A 20215-nucleotide genomic window follows, 5' to 3' on the forward strand; every position below is an offset into this window, starting at 1 on the left:
AACCATTTTTTAATTGTGAAATGTTGATGTTATTATTGAACCCTTATTTATATTGAAGTGTTCATTGCCTGAAGGACCTTACACATGAATTGCCCCATATGGGGTTTGAACCGACGACCTCGGGATTACCGGCACGGTGCTCTAACCTGCTGAGCTAACTCACCTACCTTACAAACTGTTGAGTTTCCATGGATTTAAGAAGAACTTACATGATCTTACCACAATGAAGATTTGATAAAAGTGCTTATATTCTAATGTTTTTCAAAACATACATAATATTTTATTTTCCAGAGATTTTGTATTTTGAAGTGTTGATTTTATTTTTGAACCATTTTTAATTTTTGAAATCTTATTTATTTTGAAGTGTTGATTTTATTTTTGAACCATTATTAATTTTATTTTTGAAACCTTATTTATTGTAAAGTGTTGATTTTATTTTTGAACCATTTTGAATTTTTGAAACCTTATTTATTTTGAAGTGTTGATTTTATTTTTGAAACCTTATTTATTGTAAAGTGTTGATTTTATTTTTGAACCATTTTTTAATTGTAAAGTGTTGATTTTATTTTTGAAACCTTATTTATTTTGAAGTGTTGATTTTATTTTTGAAACCTTATTTATTTTGAAGTGTTGATTTTATTTTTGAACCATTTTTAATTTTTAAGTGTCGATTTTATTTTTGAAACTTTGTTTATTGTACAGTGTTGATTTTATTTTTGAACCCTTATTTGTTTTGAAGTGTTGATTGTCTGAAAGACCTTACACATGAATTGCCCCATACGGGGTTTGAACCGTTGACCTCAGCATTACCAGCACGGTGCTCTAACCTGCTGAGCTAACTCACCTACCTTACAAACAGCTGAGTTTCCATGGATTTAAGAACTTACATGATTTTACCACAATGAAGATTTGATAAAAGTGCTTATATTCTAATGTTTTTCAAAACATACATAATATTTTATTTTCCAGAGATTTTTTTATTTTAATGTGTTAATTAAATTTTTGAACCATTTTTTATTTGTAAGTATTGATTTTATTTTTTAGCCATTTAGCCAAGTCTCTGTAGAACCATTTGTCTGCTAATGACATTTTCAATACAATGTTTTTGATCCCAGGCTTAGTTTATGGACTGTAATGTGAAATTAGGTACAAGTATAAGTCTGAGAGATTGTTCACCAAGTTACTGTGCTCTCTGAGAGGATCTGTAAGTATTAGTCTCTAACAAAATGTGGATCATCTACCAGGAACACTGCAAACAGCATGAGTTTCTGTAGTGTAGTGGTTATCACGTTTGCTTCACACGCAAAAGGTTTCTGGTTCAAAACCAGACAGAAACAGATTTTGCATGTTCTATTCATCACAGGTGTTTACTAAAGACCAACAAGGCTCTGTGGTGTCATGGTCTGTACTCTGAATCCAGGCATCTGAGCGCAAGCCTCGGTTGAAATTTTCATGCGTTGCATCTCACATCATCAACTTTGGAACCTCAAACTGAAACAAAGCAGAGAAGTTCAGTTCCTGTAGTGTAGTGGTTATCATGTTTGCTTTACATGCAAAAGGTCTCTGGTTTGAAACCAGACAGAAACAGTTTTTGTAGGTTATGCATCTCTTGGGGTGCAGTGAGACAATAAGAGTCTTCCTCTTTTGTGATGGTTCATTTGCCAATCGACTTCAATGTGGGCGTCTTTGAAATCGAAGCTACTTTACTTCAATTACCAATTGGCAGTTCTATGGCATAATGCTCAAGGCCCGCGGGCCACATGTGGCCCCCCAGCATTTTATAGGCTGATAATTGACTTAAAATAGGTTTTGAGCACGAATTGACTACAAACTACATCTCCCATAATGCATTCCCGTTATCTTGACCGACAACATAAAAAAAAAAAAATCGGTCATGTACTATTTTTATCCGTGAAATTACAATCATATTAACATCGGCTATTTAGTCGCATTTTATGCGGTTTAGTTAATATTCACCGTGAATCCAGATCCCATCACAAATTAAGAAGCTAAATGTATCTACATTTTTCTCGTAGTGACAAAAACCACCCCAATAACTTAATAAATTAAATTAAGCGACTTCACTTAAATTAGCATCACTTCCCCCGTTGGGGTCTTAACAACTTCCTCCTGGTTCCCATCTGCAGAAAAATCTGCGCTAATTCATCAGTCAGTTGGATCTGTCTGATCCAAACAGATCAACTGAACTCTGTCTGTGAGTGTTTTACCCTGTGCAGTCCGGATTATTTATTTATTTATTTATTTATTTATTTATTTATTTATTTATTTAGCGTGATTTCGCTTCTACGAAACGGACAGATGTTACGTCTGCAGCTCCTCCAGAGCGCCGCTCTCCTGGGTAACGTGAACCCAGAAGGTGCCATTTGTTAAAGCCGCTGGATGAGTTACTCCCAGCGGTTTCTAATTCTTTCGCAGTCCGCAGTGGTTGAGCAGCGGACTGCGCATGTTACAGTCTAATTAACTTTTGCATCGTCATTTATTTCCTCAAGATAAACTACCGGCTCCTCAAATGGATTAACACAACGTTGCATTCTCTTTAGTTTTCTCTGGTCTGTAATGGAGACTTGAATTTAACACGCCATTTCAACCAAAGGTTTGTAATGTGCTTCCTAACCATTTTTTATTTGTAAGTATTGATTTTATTTTTTTAGCCATGACTCTGTAGAACCATTTGTCTCTGCTAATGACATCTTCAATACATTTTTTGATCCCAGACTTATTTTATGGACTGAACAGACACCATTATACAGTTTGAACTGTTGATTTTATTTTTGAACCATTTTTTATTGTAAAGTGTTGATTTTATTTTTGAACCATTTTTTATTTTAAAGTGTTGATTTTATTTTTGAACCATTTTTTATTTTTAAGTGTTGATTTTATNAAAAATACTTGCGGTTTTGCAATGTAAACCAGACTAAGGCTCATTTAATATCTCTCGATACATGCAGAACTGAATAAAATCCAACTCTGCTTATGTCAGTCATAACCACACCTCCATTTTAAAAAGGCACCTTCCACCACGACCACAAAGCTTCCTCGGGACACAACGGTCCTCATCACTAGAAATGCTTATGTTGTTGCTGATGTGATTGAATCCACTGCACGCCGACAGTGAGAGGTCATTTTCTGCCTCGCTGCAGCATCAGGATGTACTGTAGACACCGAGAGACATGCGGAGAATAAAGGAGGAGAGGATAGCAGCAGGACGAGGCAGCAGAGAGGTCACTTTGAGAAATCTGGATGCAGGCACATGGCAAACAGCGTCTCTGGATCTCTTTCTCGCTCTAATCCTCTCTCTGATCCACCGACGCCTGGCCCAGTCATTTGAAGAGGGCCGCAACCCATGATCGCCGGGCCCTAATCTGAGTCCTCGGCCCGTCCGCAGTCCATCTCAGACGGCACCGGCTGGCTGCCAGGAGAGGAGTGGTAGGCTTAGCCTTCTCCAGAGAGACAGCTAGAGGTTGTCTCTACATGGATGGGCACTTCGCAGCTCAGCGGGGGCAGGAGGAAGGGGCAACATAGCAGCTGCTCTGGGCATATGGGCAGAATTCATTAAGTCTGGCAAAACACGCCAATTGTGGAGGCGTGTTACAAAAAAAAAAAAAAAAAAAAAAAAAAAAAAGGAAAAACGATGCATTTGTCTGACAGAGAAGCATAGAAGCACTGAGTCCAGATACCGGGACCCACAGAAGCATTCTGAGAGCACAAATATCCCGCGTGATAGCTTCATCCTCAGGCTTCAGAGTTGATGAAGTTGATTCAAGGCCCACCAAATGAAAAAAAATCTGGATCTGTTTGTGATGGGCAGAGATTGAGCTGTTAGATGCGTACACTGCGTGTCCTTGAGGACTTTCCTGAGCCTCGCCGAATGTCAAGAGACAGATCTCTGCCTCAGAAATAAACCTAATCACAATCTGTAAATGTTACAGCTGTTTCCCTAATAGACCTGGCTGCACTTTGGAGGCCAGCATCTATATTCACACACATGAACCAAAGGCAAAACTGAATGCTGATTTAGCACAGCTTGTTGAGGTATACATCATTCCACATATTCTTTTGATCAAACTGTTGTGTTGGTTTTATAAAATCGCTTTAACTTCTTGAGATTCTTCCTTCTGTTTGTACTTTGTTTCTGAAGGACTTGCTCATCGCTGGGTTTAACTGGTCTAAGTGAACGATGAGGTTTGGATGTGTTTTATTTTTCTCAATACAAAAAGGAAAAAAGAAAGAAATAGGGGTTCTTATTTTTATTAGCAACCATAAGCTTAAAATGAAAAGCAACAAAACATGATTTTTATTTTTAGTCCACACGTCATGAAAAAAGACTAATTTTCTCATCACTTTATAAAGTTGCAGCCGGCTTGATTCAGACTTCCATCCATGCCTTTTAATTCAGTAAAAGTGTAATGTATGCTAATCCGCCAGGTGTCAATAGGAACTCTGCTCCATGCATTTGAGATAATAGTGAAGAAGGGGTTGCTCCTATCGAAGAGCTGCAAGATAAAGTCAATGGCAGAGTCAATAACAATAAGGTTGTAGGCTTTAATGAGGAATGTTAATTTGAACACAATCAACTGGATTTCAGCTTAGCTGATTATCAACCTTGGACTTGTATGTAGATCCTGATAATGCTGCCAGTACAGAGAGGACATTTTTATCTGAAACCACTTCGCTCAAATGATGGCCTTTGGGCTGTTCAACTCAAAATAAATATAAAAACAAGAGACTCAACAGATCGAATGACAGAAATTGGCCACAGAAACAGAGAACTTTTGAAAAAGTTCTGAGACATCAAGAAATACTGCACATAAAGTTATGAAAATAAATTCTTACTAAAAACTAGAGATAAATGAAGTCACTGTCCGTCGTCTTCCGACTCCTGACTCTCTCCTTGATCCTGTTCCATCCTGAGCTCTGAGGACACCTCTGCAAACAGATGATCCCAGTTCCAGATCACATACTCCTGCCGAGCGAAAGTCGACGAGAACAGAGGGGTGAAGAAGTTTCAGAGAGCCGCACAAGCCAAGAAAGAGAGCAGAGGGAACGGGGGGAGCAAAGTATGGAGAAAGGGGAAAGGAGAGCGCAGGGCATTAATGTACACATCATAAATCTTGATTACCTGGGAGACAAGAGTGGCAACCTCCCCAGGTGCTCTACAAACAGCTGGACAGGCCTTCAGGGGGAGCTCACAGGCTATATTTACTAAAATCTCACTCACCTCTTTGAACTCTTGTTCTGGTGCTAAAACCTTGGAGAGCAACTTCAAGTCGATCTCTCCATCCTGAAGAGAGATTGCAGTAAAACCCCCTTAGCTTGCACAAACTGGGGTGATACAACACTGAGAAGACCACCTTGAAGAGAAGGGTAAACGGGGTAAAGATACATAAAAATAAACGTCCTTGACTTACTAAGGTTTGGAACGTAGAGAAATGTTTCAGATCATTGTCCAGATCACGGTAGGTCATCACTCGAGTCACCTGAATCCTGAGAAAGCCACAGGGGAAAATAAAATTTTTAACATACTTTATGCAAAAATAGCAAAGAAAGATTTTAAAGGGGACTTATGATGCAAAATTTGTATTTTGCACATTTTTGTACTTGCAATAGGATCTCAACTACTAAAAACATCCCAAGTACCTAAAAAAAAAAAAAAAAAAAAAACCCACAATTTTTTGGGAAAATGTGGTGTCTGGAAAATGAGCCGTTTCAAAAGTCACATTAGACGGGAACAACACCGTTACTTAGCAACTCCACCAGAGCTGTAGTATATTTGGCCAGCTGGTTTTACCACTGTATGCACTGTACAATGGCTGCTGGAAAAGTGTTTGTTGTTGACTTATCATTAAGAAACACCTTGCTGCATTCTTGCTGGTTGTGCAGGAGGATATATTAGTGCTTTTCAAAGTTGTATAATTGTAGCTTTATGCAGCCATTTTCACGTCAGCCTGCTTAACTACAGCTGACCAGGCTGACCAGGGGAGCCTGGTCAGCAGTAGTTTATTTAGATTTAAAATGATAAAAGGCCCTAAATCAGCTCATTCTGAAAGAAGCTCAAGATAGGCAAAACTGACCAGACTAAAATCGCATCATCTAAGAATGATTTTTGCGCAAAAAAAGTGTAAGGAACATGTTTCGTATAGCCCTTTGATGTATCCTAACCTTTTCAAGGAAGCACAAAAGGTCACCTTTAAGGTTTTTATGTCACACTCAGAAGTCTGAAAAGTGTCTTTAGATAAGTTTAAAGTTTGTGGACAATCAGGCTCCACATCTTCAAGCAGTGACCACAGAGAGCAGGAGACACTTGCCAAGTGTTAAACGCCTCAAATTGAAACCCAGCTGCTTATCTGCGGGTTGGAATTAAGTAGGGGGGCTCTCAAAGTGGCCGGGGCCTAGCAGTGCATGCCAGTCCTACTTACTGCACATTACACGCTACATTGCCCCTGCAATGAGTTCAATGTGGATATTATCTTGCACAGAGTGCAAGCCCCAGCCTAATAACCTCCACCACTGTCACAGCCCTGCTACATAGTCGACACATGTCGATGTGTCTCTCTCTCTACCCTTTAAATCAGAGTCTGGGTGGAGAGAACAGGGATGCATAAATCTCATCAAACTATTATTCCCTTATTTCAGCAACGTAAAAGTCGGCCCGCCGCAATAAGGTGAACAGAGGACAGGTAACTTCAAAGAGATCAAATCCAGTGTCCTGCTCATAGTCAGAGATTGACTCGCTTTTCCAGAGGAAGCAGGTTAGAAAAAAAAAATCATCTGATCGTTCAAAGTCTCACGGTTTTTGGAAAAATATTTGGTTTCCTCAACAATTTTTTTTTTTTTTTTTTTTTCATAACAGATTCAGCAGTGTGCAAAGGGATGCTTTATTTTGGTTTGATTTTTAAACACCTGGACAAACTTAGATCAAGTTAAAATATCTGTGTTGATTAGTACAGACACATTTAAACCTCGTAACAAATAGTGACACCTTCACTGCACCAAAATCAAGAACCTCGAGTCTAGAGGTTTAAAAAGGAAGCTGGCAAATTTTTCATTTGTATGTCTGAATGAGTGTGCTCATGTGTTAGTAACTCTGAGCTCAATGGGACAAAAACTAAAACTGTAATCAAGAAAATCAAACATAAAGTTTATCGCTCATATACATACCAATTTAAAAAATACCTTTATTTCTCTGAAATTCAGAACTTTGCCTTTTATATAATGTAATACTATTGAATTGAATTGTTTTCAAACATACAGACTGTTTAGGGCTGAAAATACTATTAAAAAAACTATGTTACAAATCATCTTCAGTTCATTTTACAGAGAATGTGTAAAATATATTTAGCAACATCTGGTGGCCAGGCTTGGACCCTGGATAGAGATAAATACTGTATAGTCCCAACATATTTACCCTGTACTGGAAATTACTACTTGTATTAAAGAGGTACCTCTCATCAGTACTTGGTTTAAAAATGATGCATCTGACGTTAAAGATTAAAATAACTTTTGCACCTTGGTGGAGAAGCAACTTGCATCGTCAGATCTTCTTCCTGCACCTCCTCTAGGTCTGGTATCACTGGAATATCTGAAAGCACAAACAGAGAGGTGCTAACTTTCAAAAAAATAAAATGACAAGTCTGTGATTAACCAGCAAAAATAAAAGTAGTGATCTAAAGACAGCATTTCCCCTGTGTATGCCTGTCAGAGGTGTGTGTTTGTGAGATTTCTTGCATCTTTTTTGCCGCCTGCACCCTCGTAAGAGCTGCCCTGTCATCGCCATGCGGCCATGAATATTCAAAAGGCAAGACGGCAGCTCATCCCGCTGTGATTAGGGGCGCTGGGCAGGGGCTCCCCACAAAGCACCCCCCGCTACCTTAGCATTTGGGCCCTGTCAGCGCCGCCCACCCCCAGGACCTGCGGTGGCCGGCGGGCCGACCTCCATGTCCACTCTGCCACTCTGACTGGGGCCGCGTCCAGCCATGTGCAGAAGTATTTGCTTGTGGGCCCATCTGTGTGGGGTCGGAAGTCACAGCGAGGCCTGGCAGGGGCCGCAGTGCCAGGAGCCGCCAGCCCGCTGGTCGAACAGTGGGATCCCGCTTTAATTGGCTGAACGCAACAGGACAGAGGATGGCTTCACTCCCAAGAAGGACAGGGCAAACTTCCCCAGCTTTGCTCCGACTGACAAGTGAAGGCACCAAAATAATCACAGATAAAGAATGGAGAGAGAATGGGAAGACATATAGGAATTTGATTGTGACAAATAAAGAGAAAAACTGTCAGTGTCGAACTTTAAGCAGGAAGACCCTTAAAGTGACTCTTTGCTGAAGCATCTTTTGATCGATTCAGGATTCAGTTTTTTTGGTAATTTGCAGAAGTTTACCTCTCTGTTGACTGTGTCAACGTCTCTTACCCACTGTTCTCTTTACAGATTTTCTGTCTGATTTACTTCTGAACATTTCAAAACGTGAATTTCCTTCAACCAAAGCCGTCCTATTGTTGTCTTTGATGCTTGAACTTAGAATGACGATGTAAAATAAGATACATCTTCATATTAATCAAGCAGACACCTGAAGGCTTTGAAGTTTTCTGGCAGATCAACGATCAAACCAAACCGATCAGTGCACTCTTAGTCATAATGTTTTGATTGGGAGTTTTACTGTGGCAAAACAAAATATGTTTCATTGGGCAGGTGGCTCAGATAACTGGAACCCTCAGATAGAAGAAGCATGTGGACAAGACCACAAAAGACCATAAAAATGCAAACATGTCCCTTCATCCAAATCACATGAACCCAAATTTTCCAAACCCAGTGAAACTATCTAACACATATATAGTGGTGTATTTACAGGGACTTGGGAAAAAATAGACATCTGGATGCAAGAAAGAGAAGAACCAAGTGCCAGAAAAGAGAAACAGAGCTGGACTGCATGAAGAGGCTTGTCAGTAATCTCTAACCACAGTGCTGTATCCTGAGGGGAAAGTCGATACAGGAGCTAAATAGAGGTGAGGAGATGGAAGTCTGAATCTGATGTGAGGAAATATCTTGGCATCTATGTCACCATTTCTTCAAAATAACCCCTGAAAACAAACTTGGCTAGAAAAAAAAAAAAAAAAAAACATTGATCTTTGGTGGAGTAAAAGGAAAATGTTTCATTCCCAGCAAAACTCCCAGGTGAATGAGGAATTCTGACAACAACTAATTCAAGTTTTACTGGAAATCAAGCCCCCCCTCCTTCAGCTGATAACTTACTTTCTCTTCTTTTTTTTAATTAAACCAAATTAAAAATGCCACACTCGTTTAGCCGCTGACAAGATTCATCTGTGTTTCTGATATCCAAATAAATGCAGGCACGGCTATTTCATATTCATGAGGCCCGGTGACACTTTGTCCTCTCATTTACAAAGCACAGCGTTCAGCAGAATCCGTCCCCCCTGGACTCCCAATCAAATTTAATGGTCTTAGTGCAATGACATCAAAAAGCTTCGTCGTCCGGCTCTGCAAACAGCTTCGTGGGTGTAGATCTGTGCACACGCTCCCTTTCAGACTTCCACTGGTAATGCACCATTAACACACACCATGAAGAGTTCAGTGTGAATAATAGAGGCATATGCTGTCTATATGCAAAGTCTGTTATTGAGAGGGGAAAAAAGGGGAAACAACTGTTTTAAATTGGTTTTAAATTCAACGTATGACGGGAGGTCAAGCAGCCGGTGTTTTCTACCAACTCCAACAGGAGGATAACTACACCTTACTGCGCTCAGCTGGACGTGAGTCAGGGTGGCTTTTGTCTGCCTTATTAGTCAGCCGCATGCTGTCTCCTCGCTGAAGCATGTAAATATCAAAAAGCGGATAATAAGGTGCAGCTGCAGCTCATGCATGCCAGTCAGCGGCTTTAGACGGGAGGACGTCTACCCAGTAGCCGACACAGGGCTCCCGTCACATGATCACCAAGGCACAGCTCCTTTTGAAAGCGTCATAGAGCAAAATTCAACACATCAGAGAGTGACAGCGAGACACGAAACAGAAGAGTGTGTTTGCGATACTGGAGCTATTTTAAGTGACCAGCTGGAAGCGGTGGGGGCAGCTGGGAGCAGTTGACTGGCCAAGCCTTCTCTCTGTGGGTCTCTCTCTGCGCTTGTAGCCAGTGGACATAAGGGATAAGGGTGTGGGACATAATCAAGATTGCAGGGGCTATCTCAGTAACCCTCAGCACTGTAATTTCCAAGGCCCCTGCCTCCAGCTTTGTATTAAGAGGTCTCCCTCCACACAGTAATAATCTTTCCAGCGGCTTTAACTGCAAGAGAAACAAACCTTTATATTCAACGTTCAACTGGCCATTTGAACCTGTATTGACAATATTAGAGGTACAGCATTAGAAAGCACTTAGATTCTAATGGCTGGATTATTCTGAAATGCATTTAGATAATTTAATCAACCTTTATACTTTTTAATGAGCACCAGAAAATAAAATGTCGTGTAACAAAACAGAACAATTTACATTTATACTATTTATATGTTGTTATATTGACTTGTGTTGTTTCTTTTTGATAATTTGAAGTGTGTCTGTTTGCCTGTTTTTAACGTCTGCATAATACTGTGTTATACATGTTTTGAAGAAAAATATTTCGAAAACATCTAAGTAGTTGACAAATACAGACTGGTTGATTTTTATTATCATAAATAAAACTGTAACAAAATATTTGAATTAACTCAATACAGTTGAAAATCCCCCATTTTCAACTGTATTGAGTATATATTTTATATGCACATGCAATAAATTTATTTTAATATCTAAAAATGTACAGAAAATGTTAATTTGTGAAAATTAAGACGAAATAAAAGTAATTTGTAGGAATAAATATTTGGATTACACACATACTTCTTTATCAGTTTATGAAGTGAGCAGTGCATGCTAACCTGTTTTTACTGAGGCTATTTGACCTTACATGTAAAGCTGCTTTGCACAGCAAAAACAGAATGATCTTCTGCAGCCTTTCTTCAAAATGTTGCCCTCTCAGTCTTAACTTGTTTGTAGAGAGCACAAAGGTCACAGACAAAAAGTGATACCAAAACATTTGTATTCAGCTGCAAGGGTCTGGTACTCTGTGTGGATGTGTGTTTGTGTTCAACTGTGGTTGCGTAGTCTCAGTCCAGCTTTTGAGCAGCTTGATTGGTGCAGCTCTGGTGAAAATTCACATAACTTTCTTGATAATATGTGAATGCTTTTTATTAAGAATTTATAAAAATGTTACAGAGACAAGCTTTGATGCATAAACAGGGCTAACATGTTCTTCCTCAGGCTCCAGTTGGATTCAAAACTGCTTCAATCAAACAAACTGTAGCACAAATTTTCTTGCATGTGTTAAAGTCCTTTACAATTCGGAGATCAGAATTAATCAAAAACCAAATGAGCAGATGAAGTTTCTGGGAAATCAGAAATAAGCATCAGTCAGGAAAGATCCCCTCCCTACCATAGGGAGTTCTATTAGCAGAACCTAATTTAAGCTGCAAATATTTTTCTTTATATGTCTAAAACAATTAACAGGGATGCTAAGCAGTCACAAACTTCATTTATACTTCAGGCTGGCTCGGGTTGTTGCTGTTGCAATAATACTATTATTTAGACAGCTCAACAAGACTTCTAATTACATTGGCTTAAAAGAGAGTTTAATATCTGTCAAAGGTTATGGCTATTAATTACTCTGACCAACGTGAACTGAAAACTTGTTATATTTGTTCACGCAAAACAGACTCTTACTATACGAGTTCCAGCAGCAGCCAGGAAGAAATATGGCAGGACCGTCAGAGAAAAGTGATGATCTGACTTGCTGCTTATCTGCTCTACTTTCAGAGGACAAATGTGCAGGAGAGACACTGGAGCGCTCCTCTTTGCCAGTGAGGAGACGCAAAGAATGCGGACGGCAAGGGTGCTCTTACCTCCTCCATCATCTGATCCCTGGGGGGTTTGTGGTCGCAGGCGATGGCTGTGGAATCAGGAAGTAAGATGAAAATTAATTATTTAATACGCTCAAAACCAAGCCTGATGGTGAGAACATCACAGGTGGGAGAGCAAGTTGGTTCTTAGTATTGTTGATGTGACTGTTTTTTTTTGCTCTTTCTCCACTGTAGGTGGAGCACGTCAGTTCTTGATTTCTGTACATTCAACACAACAAATTCTTGAAGAAACTATAAAAAAAAAATAAAAACATCTGGAAGCAATGTCCAAGTAAGCATTGCTGGGACAAGAGTGACAAAGCCACACCGTAAGAGATATTCTTCAGGGAAACACCATCAGTTTCACATGAAGTTTTGTTTCACTGCAGCCAACAAGGCACCAAGCACCAGCTGGGATGATGAGTAAAAGATGGATGGCTGTGAACTCCACTCTATTCTAAGACACAGAATGGTTGTGAAACTGGAACTACAGGAAGACGGCAATAAATGTTACAGCAAATCCGTCATCTTGCTTTTATAATCACTTACAGAGATTGTTTTTTGTTTTTTTTTGGAGAACGAGCATTACTTGCAACATTCAGAATGTGCACCATGATATGGAAGATACGCATAAGTATTTAACGTGAACGTTTTTCACAACAATACACTTTACTAAAACAACCATCAAATTTAATAAGGAACTTCAAGAGTCTGAGTTAACTTACTCCTCCAGGTCCTCAGCAGCTCGTCTCCTTGAAGACCTGTGAATGAACAGAGAGCACGTTTTTTATTCACACAGAACAAGAACTTTAATCTGTGGGTATTTGAGACATACTTGGAAGAAGATGAAAGTATGTAACTGAAGTGGAACCTGCTTATATGACTGAGGTGATTGTGGAACGGCTTCCTCGTGTCAAACGCTGATGTTCCCTGGGTAAAGTTAAAATCTGTGTTTCATTGTATGTGTGTGTTCTTGTGAGTAATACCGGGCGAATAAGGCTCCAGTGTAAAAAGTTCTAGTCATCACTCAGTCTAACCAGGAAAGCGTTACATAAATTCAACCCTTTATCATTTGTTCTGTATAGGGATGATTCGATCAAATATTTCTGGACATGAATTGGATCTATTTGTCTTGAAAAGACTTGTGAAGTTGTGAACCAGCATCACATTGACAAATTTAATTGAATTCAAAATGAATTCTCTTCATCTGCATGTAATATTATGACCAGATGAAGTCTTCTCTAAATTTGCTTCCACTGCTTTCTAAGTCTTTAAGACTGTAATTTTGTACGTCATGTAACTTTTCTTTAAACTACAAATATAATTGAGGGTTTCTGCAAGTTTCATTTAAGGACATATAAGACTGCTTGAAATTGTTTTAAAGATCCTCATAATTTAAGTTTGGGACTTAACTGATTCATAAAAAAGAGCATAATAGCTTACTAATTTTTACTAATAACATAGGAAGAATTATTTTATTTAACTAAAGAAAAGTACAAAAAGTCAATTTCAAGAACAGAAATCTTCAAGTGTTTGCAGGAAAGGTTGACTGTAATTTTGTCACGGCATAAAATCATGCCAGAGATTCTTCACCAAAATGATGCTATTTTACAAAACAAGAAAATAAATTAAAAAAAATAAAACAATGGAACAGGTGAAGAATAAACTAATGCAATTAAATGTACTTAATTTAATTAGATTAAATTACATTAATTTCATCTTAATTTTATTGTCCCCAGTGGGAAAACTAATTCGCAAACAGAACATGTTATAGTTTTGACAATCAGCTCAATTTGAAACAAAACTCAATTTTGCCACTATTTCTAACAAACACATTTTTATAAGACAACCAGTAATCACTGCAGCCTCATATGAAGCTATAAAATCTTGTTTTTGGAATTTTTAAGAGGTTAAAAAAAACCTCTCTTTTTCATTTTGTCAGTTTTCCTGGGTGGGTGCTGCCGCCTGCTGATCATTTGATTTCCCTTTTATCTTCTCTGACATCTCTAGCAATCACAATGCCAGTATCAGCATTTGGAACAACAGAAGAAAGTAGTTTTTAATTAAGAAACTTGTGCATTAGCTCTAGTCCACATTTTGATTTATCACCTTAAGAAAATCTCTTCTAGTGTCTCAGGATTTTAAAGAGATTTACCTTATTTCAAATAGACAAAAAATATTTTTAAAAATGTGATTTTTTTTTATTTTATTTTAGATAAACAGAATAATCAGACAAAAAAAAAATCTCAACGATAAAGGAAAGGATCAGAAACCTGATGATCAATACAGCCTCGTGATTTTATTCACTCCTGCCTTTTCCATCTTTTGGACACGGACTGACAAAACGCCAACAACAATAAACGGACAAAAGTCCAACCAGGCAAAGCGGAGATGAGCTGATACCTGGCTGCCCTTGGACTGTGTCCTGTCTGGAGGGGGGGCAGGAGGGTGGCGACACTTAAGACACATTACAGGCCGCTTGATTAAGACTCATGTAAGGCAAAGCGATAGACATGGTAAAACTGTCTGGAAAAAGTTGTTAGGGATAAAATATATTGTGACAACCTGGTTTCAAAGGTTCATCAATAAACTGACAGATCATTTAGTGTCAATTAGAAGTGATAGATCGACAAATCCCGGGATTTCTGCGCTGGGATTAGTGGGAGGAGGGCAGTGGTGATTGAGCATGAGGGGTGACATTGAAAGGAAAAGTCCTTGCCGGTTCCAGGGGGGACCATTACTTACTTTGTTTCAGAAAGGATCAATGCACATGCAAGCCCCTTTTACACCTCCTGTATTTGAATCACTTTGAGACCAAGAATCAAGAGGGGTTACGCAAAAGTGGAGCTGTATACGCTGACCTTCGACGTGTGAAAGGAAAGACCTATTGAGTTTGCCTCTTTTTTTCCTACTTGCACTAATGATGCAGTAAACTATGCAAATAAACAAAAGTGACTCTGCCTGCTCACTTTCAACCCCGCGTTCTTTAATCTCCACTGAGACTAAAGCAAAGGAGCGCAGTAGCAGGTGAAAGGACAGACCGTTCACTTATGAGCAGCGTTAACAGTTGCAGATCAAACCTTCCAGCAAACACCAACCATCTGTTTCAAACATTTTTATGAATTCTCTATGTTGTGCTCTCTGTGTAAAGAGCAGAGTACAGTGGTAAGGGGTGATGAAGTGGCTTGAACCCCTGTGATGAAGTGGCTAGCTGACTAACAGTGCCCTCCTGTGGCTGACGCATTAACCATGTCAATTACCGCCTTGCTCACAGATGAAGACGAATGGAGAGTTGCCCGCTCAGACAGGCTCCCTCTAACCTTGTTGATTCACAGCCTGAGAGCCAAATATACACTGATAAATAAGCTCATTCAGCAGCATGAGAGTTCATTAATAACACATAACACAAGCGTGCAGGCTCCGCTTCAGCGTTGCCACTGCAGAGCGGGGGGAAAGGGTGACGATACATACTTGGCAGAACCAGATCCAGAGCTTTCCTCTGCCCAGCCACCCTGCCGCCGCGCCGGTTTAGAAGGGGGGCCCTGCAGAAAGAAAACACCAATAGCCAAAAAGATTTAATGGATTTCTATTTACACAGCAATACGTGTCGGTACGAGTTTAAAGAAGCAACATTATGTGCTTAAGCTTTGTAAAAAAAAAAAAAAAAAACAATTAGAGACACACAAAGAACCGCATGTGAGTTTAGAAAGTTGTACAGTGCTGTCCAAAAAACCTTAAACCTCTTAAACTTTTCCACACCTTAGAAAATGGTTTTCAAGGTCTTGGAAAAAAAAAACAAATTAAGAAAGGTGACATTAGCCCTTTGAATCTGCGACCAGGTCCCTTCAGAACAAATTCCAAATGTGTGTAATTTAACTGTAGTTTACATCCAGCTGTTCTGTGAAGGTCACAGAGATTTGCTAGAGAAAATTAGCAGACAAACAGCCACATAAAATCTTAGCAGACAGATTAGGAAAATGTGGAAAAGTTTAAAGCAGGTTTAGGTTATAAAACAACACCTCGAGGTCTGAAGCACAGAGCAACCCATCATCTGAAAACAGGAAGAGTAACGACCTGGGTTTTACATTATTTAGCTGAGAATGTTGAAGACTTGTAGCTCAGAAAGGCTGAAACACATGCATGCCACACTTTTCAGATAGATTTTTGCTTGTAAAAAAAACAACAACCTTTTAGCACTTCACAAATATGCGCCATATCGTGTTAGTTTAGTACATAAAATCTTAATAAAACACAACAAAGTGTGCGGCTTATAAAGTGATAAACGTAAAGAAATGTAAATATCGTGGCACCGACCATTTCAACCAAAGTTACTTTCTTATCATCCTCTGAAATGCTTAAAAAAACCTCCTACTCATATAAGAACACATTAGTGTTTGCAGGAAAGATTCGCCTCTATAAGTTAAGTTGTTGTCATGCTGTATTGTACATATGAAGCACAGTATGGGAACTACATCTAACCCAAAAATGGACTCAGACAGGGGGAAAAAAAGCAGCTCTCTTTGTTTGTTTGAGTAATAAACCGCGAACGCATCATGATCGTTAAATTTAGACCCTGAGAACAAGTCGTGAATGAGTGAATTCCTTTAAAGCATACATGGGTGGGCACCAGAAAAATGAGTTAGAAGAAATCACAACATTTCTCATTACTATATTGGGTCTGAAGAGGACAAAATGTTTTTGGCAAATTTGCTTTTTTTATGATGGAAGAGGAAATAATCACTTAAAGCTGGTTCCTTTTGCAAAGCCATTTATAAATCTGAATGTCGCCATTAACCAGGGCAGAGGGAGGGGGAACCCACTCTATTCTACTGTATATTACCATTAAACCAGGGAGCCGAGGCTAAACGAGCTCCCTTAACTTTGTGTAATTAGTAACTGTCTCTTTAAAAGGAACAGATATTATTAAAAGGCATTCTAGCCTGCAAAATGTCTTCCAAGTGATGAGAAATCCCTTTGTTGTTCGTTATTTTGATGCAATGAGTCATTTTCACGAGGGACTACATAATAAGATCACGTTTCCTTGCGAGGGATAAATTCTTCTGGCATTTTCGCTCAACAAAAATGAAGAGGCTATAAGTGTCCTGAGAAACAAAACAAATCTGTGACTTCAATTCCTCATGACCAAATATGAACCTCACAGTTGTAGTGAAGCACTGAGGCCTGTGAGGACAATTACCTCAGCCTTTGGGGTTTCTAATTTAGGATTCTCTGGAGGTCTCTGGGTCAAGGAGCTTGTGGTGCACAAACCTTCAAAGCACAAAAAAAAAGCATCCGATTCTTTGCTGCAAGGGATGCCAGGAATGTAACCAATCAGAGGACAGGGTTGATAAACAAACCCTGCAAAAAAAAAAAAAAAAAAAAGAAGCTACAACCGTACAGAAAAATGTGATGTATGTGCACAGCAGGTCATAGAGGGCGCGAGAGTATCGGCTCATACATTAGGAAAGTTGGCCTAATTTGGGAGACTAGCCTAAAGCAAGAACATTGCTGTGGGTTTTTTTCACTTAAGGAATGTTGGCGGGTTTGCAGTTTGCCAGAGCAGGAGATGTGTGGCTCATTCCAAAAATGCCAGTGATAGCAAAGGGGATTTTTAATCATCTTTCAAGAGCCATATTTCATACCCTTTGTTTTATGCAGTCCTCTTTATTCTGACACCTCTGAATAAAATTCAGACTAGCCCTTCTGGAGCAGTTAGAGGAAAGCTAGTTACTAGAGGAACTTATTAGAACCAGGTAGTCAATTTAGCCATTATACGGAAGAGGTGTTTTACCAGATGAAACCAGAACTAAACTTTTTAGCCTATGTCCAAATTCCTATGTGTAGCAGAAAATTAACACTAAAGATCACAATGAGGACACCAGAGCCAGTGTGTACCATGGTGAGACTGAGGTTTAGGTTCATCTTCTAGCAGTAGAATTACCTTAATCGTTATGGATTTTGCTAAGAGGAATGGGTGAAATACTCAGTAGATGTATAATGCTGAGACTGATATATCTAGAAAAGAACCTGGAGATGTAAGTGCATAAAAATGTGGCTTTATAAAGGTACTTACTTACTTCATTTTATGATTTAAAACTTGTTGGAAGAAATAAAATATTAAGCAAACTATATCTCATAAAATGCATAAATATGCACGGCATAAAAACTCCTGCAGTTTACTGACTGCATGTGTCGTTATCTAAGAAGCAGCACCTATGTTGCAGGTAGAAGGTAAACAAAGATGAAGCAAACAAGAGAAGAAAAAAGTTAACTAGTTGGACCATCTGCAGCAGAAGCCATGCAAATTAACACCACCCACCTCTTCATCATCATCCTGCAATTCATGCATGTGACAAAATCAAAGTGCAAATTATGAACTTGTAATTTAAAGAGAAACATTAACATTCATGTAGATATCTAAAGATCACTCACATCTCCTATTGAAGCAGAGGTGGATGATTTCCTTGCCGGCCGAGAATCTTCAAATGACTGATCGGCTGGTAAACGAGCTCTTCGGCCAGATTTGGCAGTCTGGGAAATGTAAGTTATATCTTTTTAAATGTAGGATGTTTAATCTATTTCAAAGCCAGTTGAAAATATTAAGCATTATATTTAGGCAATAACATAATAAAGCAATAGCTTAATGCAGTACAAAACACAGAACTTGCACAGAACCATAAAATGAACGGAAACAATTTTGAAAAGCTGATGTAAAACCCTAGAAAACAAGTGTTGATGTAAAAAAAAAAAAATTAGATGAACATGACACAAATAATGAAGAGAGGAAAAAAGACTTTACAAATGAAAGATTCTGATGTGTTTGCTATGTGAAAGTCAGTCGAAGTATGTGAGAAGTAGAACAATTTAGAACAGTTCCATAAAAATTAATCTTTAAAATGTCAAAATATTCTAGAGTTTGGGGTTTTTATCTGGTCTGTGATATCAATTAAGATCTAAAATATACAAAAAGTTAGGGAACTTGACTAAAAAGTCTGATTAAATGAGTTGATCGAGTGAAAACTCTCGAGAATTCATAGAAGCTTGCCAAAATAGTAAGATCCTAAAACAATGATAGAAGCAGCCATTAAAGAACTATGTTCTGGATTAGATCCCTCTTCTGGCAGATTGTACCTGAACAGGTATATCTTTTTTATGCATGGATTTTTGTGCTCCGGTTCCCACTTCCTGTTTAAGTAAAAATTAAGTTGACAATCCATTTACTGCGGATATTTTTTCAGTGGTCAGTTTTTAATTAGCTAAAATATTAACCACCTTCAAACCACTTAAAGGCATAAGGAGACGAGAATACACGGAAAAGCCAAGCTACAGCGTTAAGAAAAAGCAGGAATGGCTAACCTCAAAGCTAACGGTAGTGGGACGATGTATAACAAACTTGTCTGAAGTCTTTGTTCAAAACAGTTGGAAGCTAAGCTGTCTTCAAACGAAGCTAGCTATCTGTTCTACTGAAAAACACCAAAGGGCTAGCTAAAACGCTAGCCGCAACCCCTCACTGAAACCTTAAAAAATGTTATATCTTCGAACAGCGCTAAAAAAAAAAAAGTAGAGAAATTGTACTAGTTTTATCTTAAGAGCTGCTTAAGATCCGAACAGTACGCTTACATTCTTTGTAACTCCACCATCTTCGAGCTGAAAGTTGTCATCCATCTCTCTCCTCATAGCTACAGCTCTTCTGTTTTCGCTTCTTCCGCAAGCATAGGCGTTACGTAGCAACGGTCACCATCGTAACGCTAATCTCGTTCAGCCAGATGTATGAAATTAACACGAGCAATTATATATATTTTTTTAACTTTGTTTCTTATGTGAGAATTTATTTAGACAAACACTTCATGACTTCTGCTAATAGTTAAAATAAAAAAAGTTGTTTTTCTTCCCCGTCTCAAATTAGACATGCAGTTTCTCAGTCTGTCCGCCAGATGTCAGCGTCGCCCACGTTTTTGGTGTATAGATCAAGTAAACGGTAGCACTATGCAGCGTGTTCCCTTTTCCTGCACCAATCTAAAACACACCCTGGATGTTGCCACTGTTTTCCAATAAATAACTTTAATATATTAAGTAACACATGTTCTGATATTAACCTAGCAGAAACATACACCAAAAATAAAATTCGTTCTTGATCATGTTAAAATATCCTTGAAAACGAAAACACAAACTTCCTTAACAAATCAACGCTTTCGACTTAATTTTCTTTTGTAGTGAAACCAGGTTTCTAATCATTTTAAATCCCTATATGTCTTGGAAGACCTA

At 38.7% G+C, this 20215-nt stretch overlaps 1 protein-coding gene, 1 long non-coding RNA gene and 1 other non-coding gene across 6 annotated transcripts; 1 reads left to right on the plus strand and 2 right to left on the minus strand.

Annotated features, from left to right (window-relative positions):
• On the minus strand, window positions 1-623 carry LOC106949825 (uncharacterized). Its single transcript, XR_001425466.1, has 2 exons — window positions 576-623; window positions 1-42 (listed from the first exon to the last, which is right to left on the minus strand). It is a non-coding gene; the product is annotated as an uncharacterized LOC106949825 (long non-coding RNA).
• A 641-nt stretch (window positions 624-1264) lies between these two features.
• trnav-cac (transfer RNA valine (anticodon CAC)) lies at window positions 1265-1337 on the plus strand. The gene has a single exon. It is a non-coding gene; the product is annotated as a tRNA-Val (tRNA).
• Window positions 1338-4255: 2918 nt separating this feature from the next.
• On the minus strand, window positions 4256-19709 carry ift43 (intraflagellar transport 43 homolog (Chlamydomonas)). 4 transcript variants are annotated; one of them, XM_015036339.1, is made up of 11 exons: window positions 19571-19709; window positions 18383-18481; window positions 18270-18284; window positions 15422-15492; window positions 12676-12711; window positions 11954-12000; window positions 7528-7600; window positions 5430-5505; window positions 5240-5302; window positions 4855-4984; window positions 4256-4514 (listed from the first exon to the last, which is right to left on the minus strand). In XM_015036339.1, the coding sequence occupies exons 1-10, from the start codon at window positions 19625-19627 to the stop codon at window positions 4877-4879; spliced, it is 645 nt and encodes a 214-aa protein (XP_014891825.1). In that variant the 5' UTR covers window positions 19628-19709; the 3' UTR covers window positions 4256-4514; window positions 4855-4876. The 4 variants fall into 4 exon arrangements, 3 of the variants coding, with proteins under 3 accessions (XP_014891825.1, XP_014891824.1, XP_014891826.1); XR_001425465.1 differs by having other exon boundaries at window positions 4293-4514; window positions 4624-4984; window positions 19571-19707; XM_015036338.1 differs by lacking the exon at window positions 4256-4514 and having other exon boundaries at window positions 4550-4984; window positions 19571-19707.
• Between the last annotated feature and the right edge of the window lie 506 nt (window positions 19710-20215).

This window comes from Poecilia latipinna, unplaced genomic scaffold (genome assembly GCF_001443285.1).
Source record: "Poecilia latipinna isolate Pla-1442-1.1 unplaced genomic scaffold, P_latipinna-1.0 Scaffold365, whole genome shotgun sequence".
Classification (NCBI taxonomy): domain Eukaryota; kingdom Metazoa; phylum Chordata; class Actinopteri; order Cyprinodontiformes; family Poeciliidae; genus Poecilia; species Poecilia latipinna.

Bases quoted from the DNA above. Each gene is read 5' to 3' on its own strand.
- ift43 (XM_015036339.1), bottom strand. From the start codon at position 19,627: ATGAGGAGAGAGATGGATGACAACTTTCAGCTCGAAGATGGTGGAGTT. The intron at 7,601-11,953 runs GTAAGAGCACCC...TTGTGCTTTCAG, and splicing joins GGGATCAGATGATGGAGGAG to ATATTCCAGTGATACCAGAC. The intron at 5,303-5,429 runs GTAAGTCAAGGA...ATCTCTCTTCAG, and splicing joins TCTCTACGTTCCAAACCTTA to GATGGAGAGATCGACTTGAA.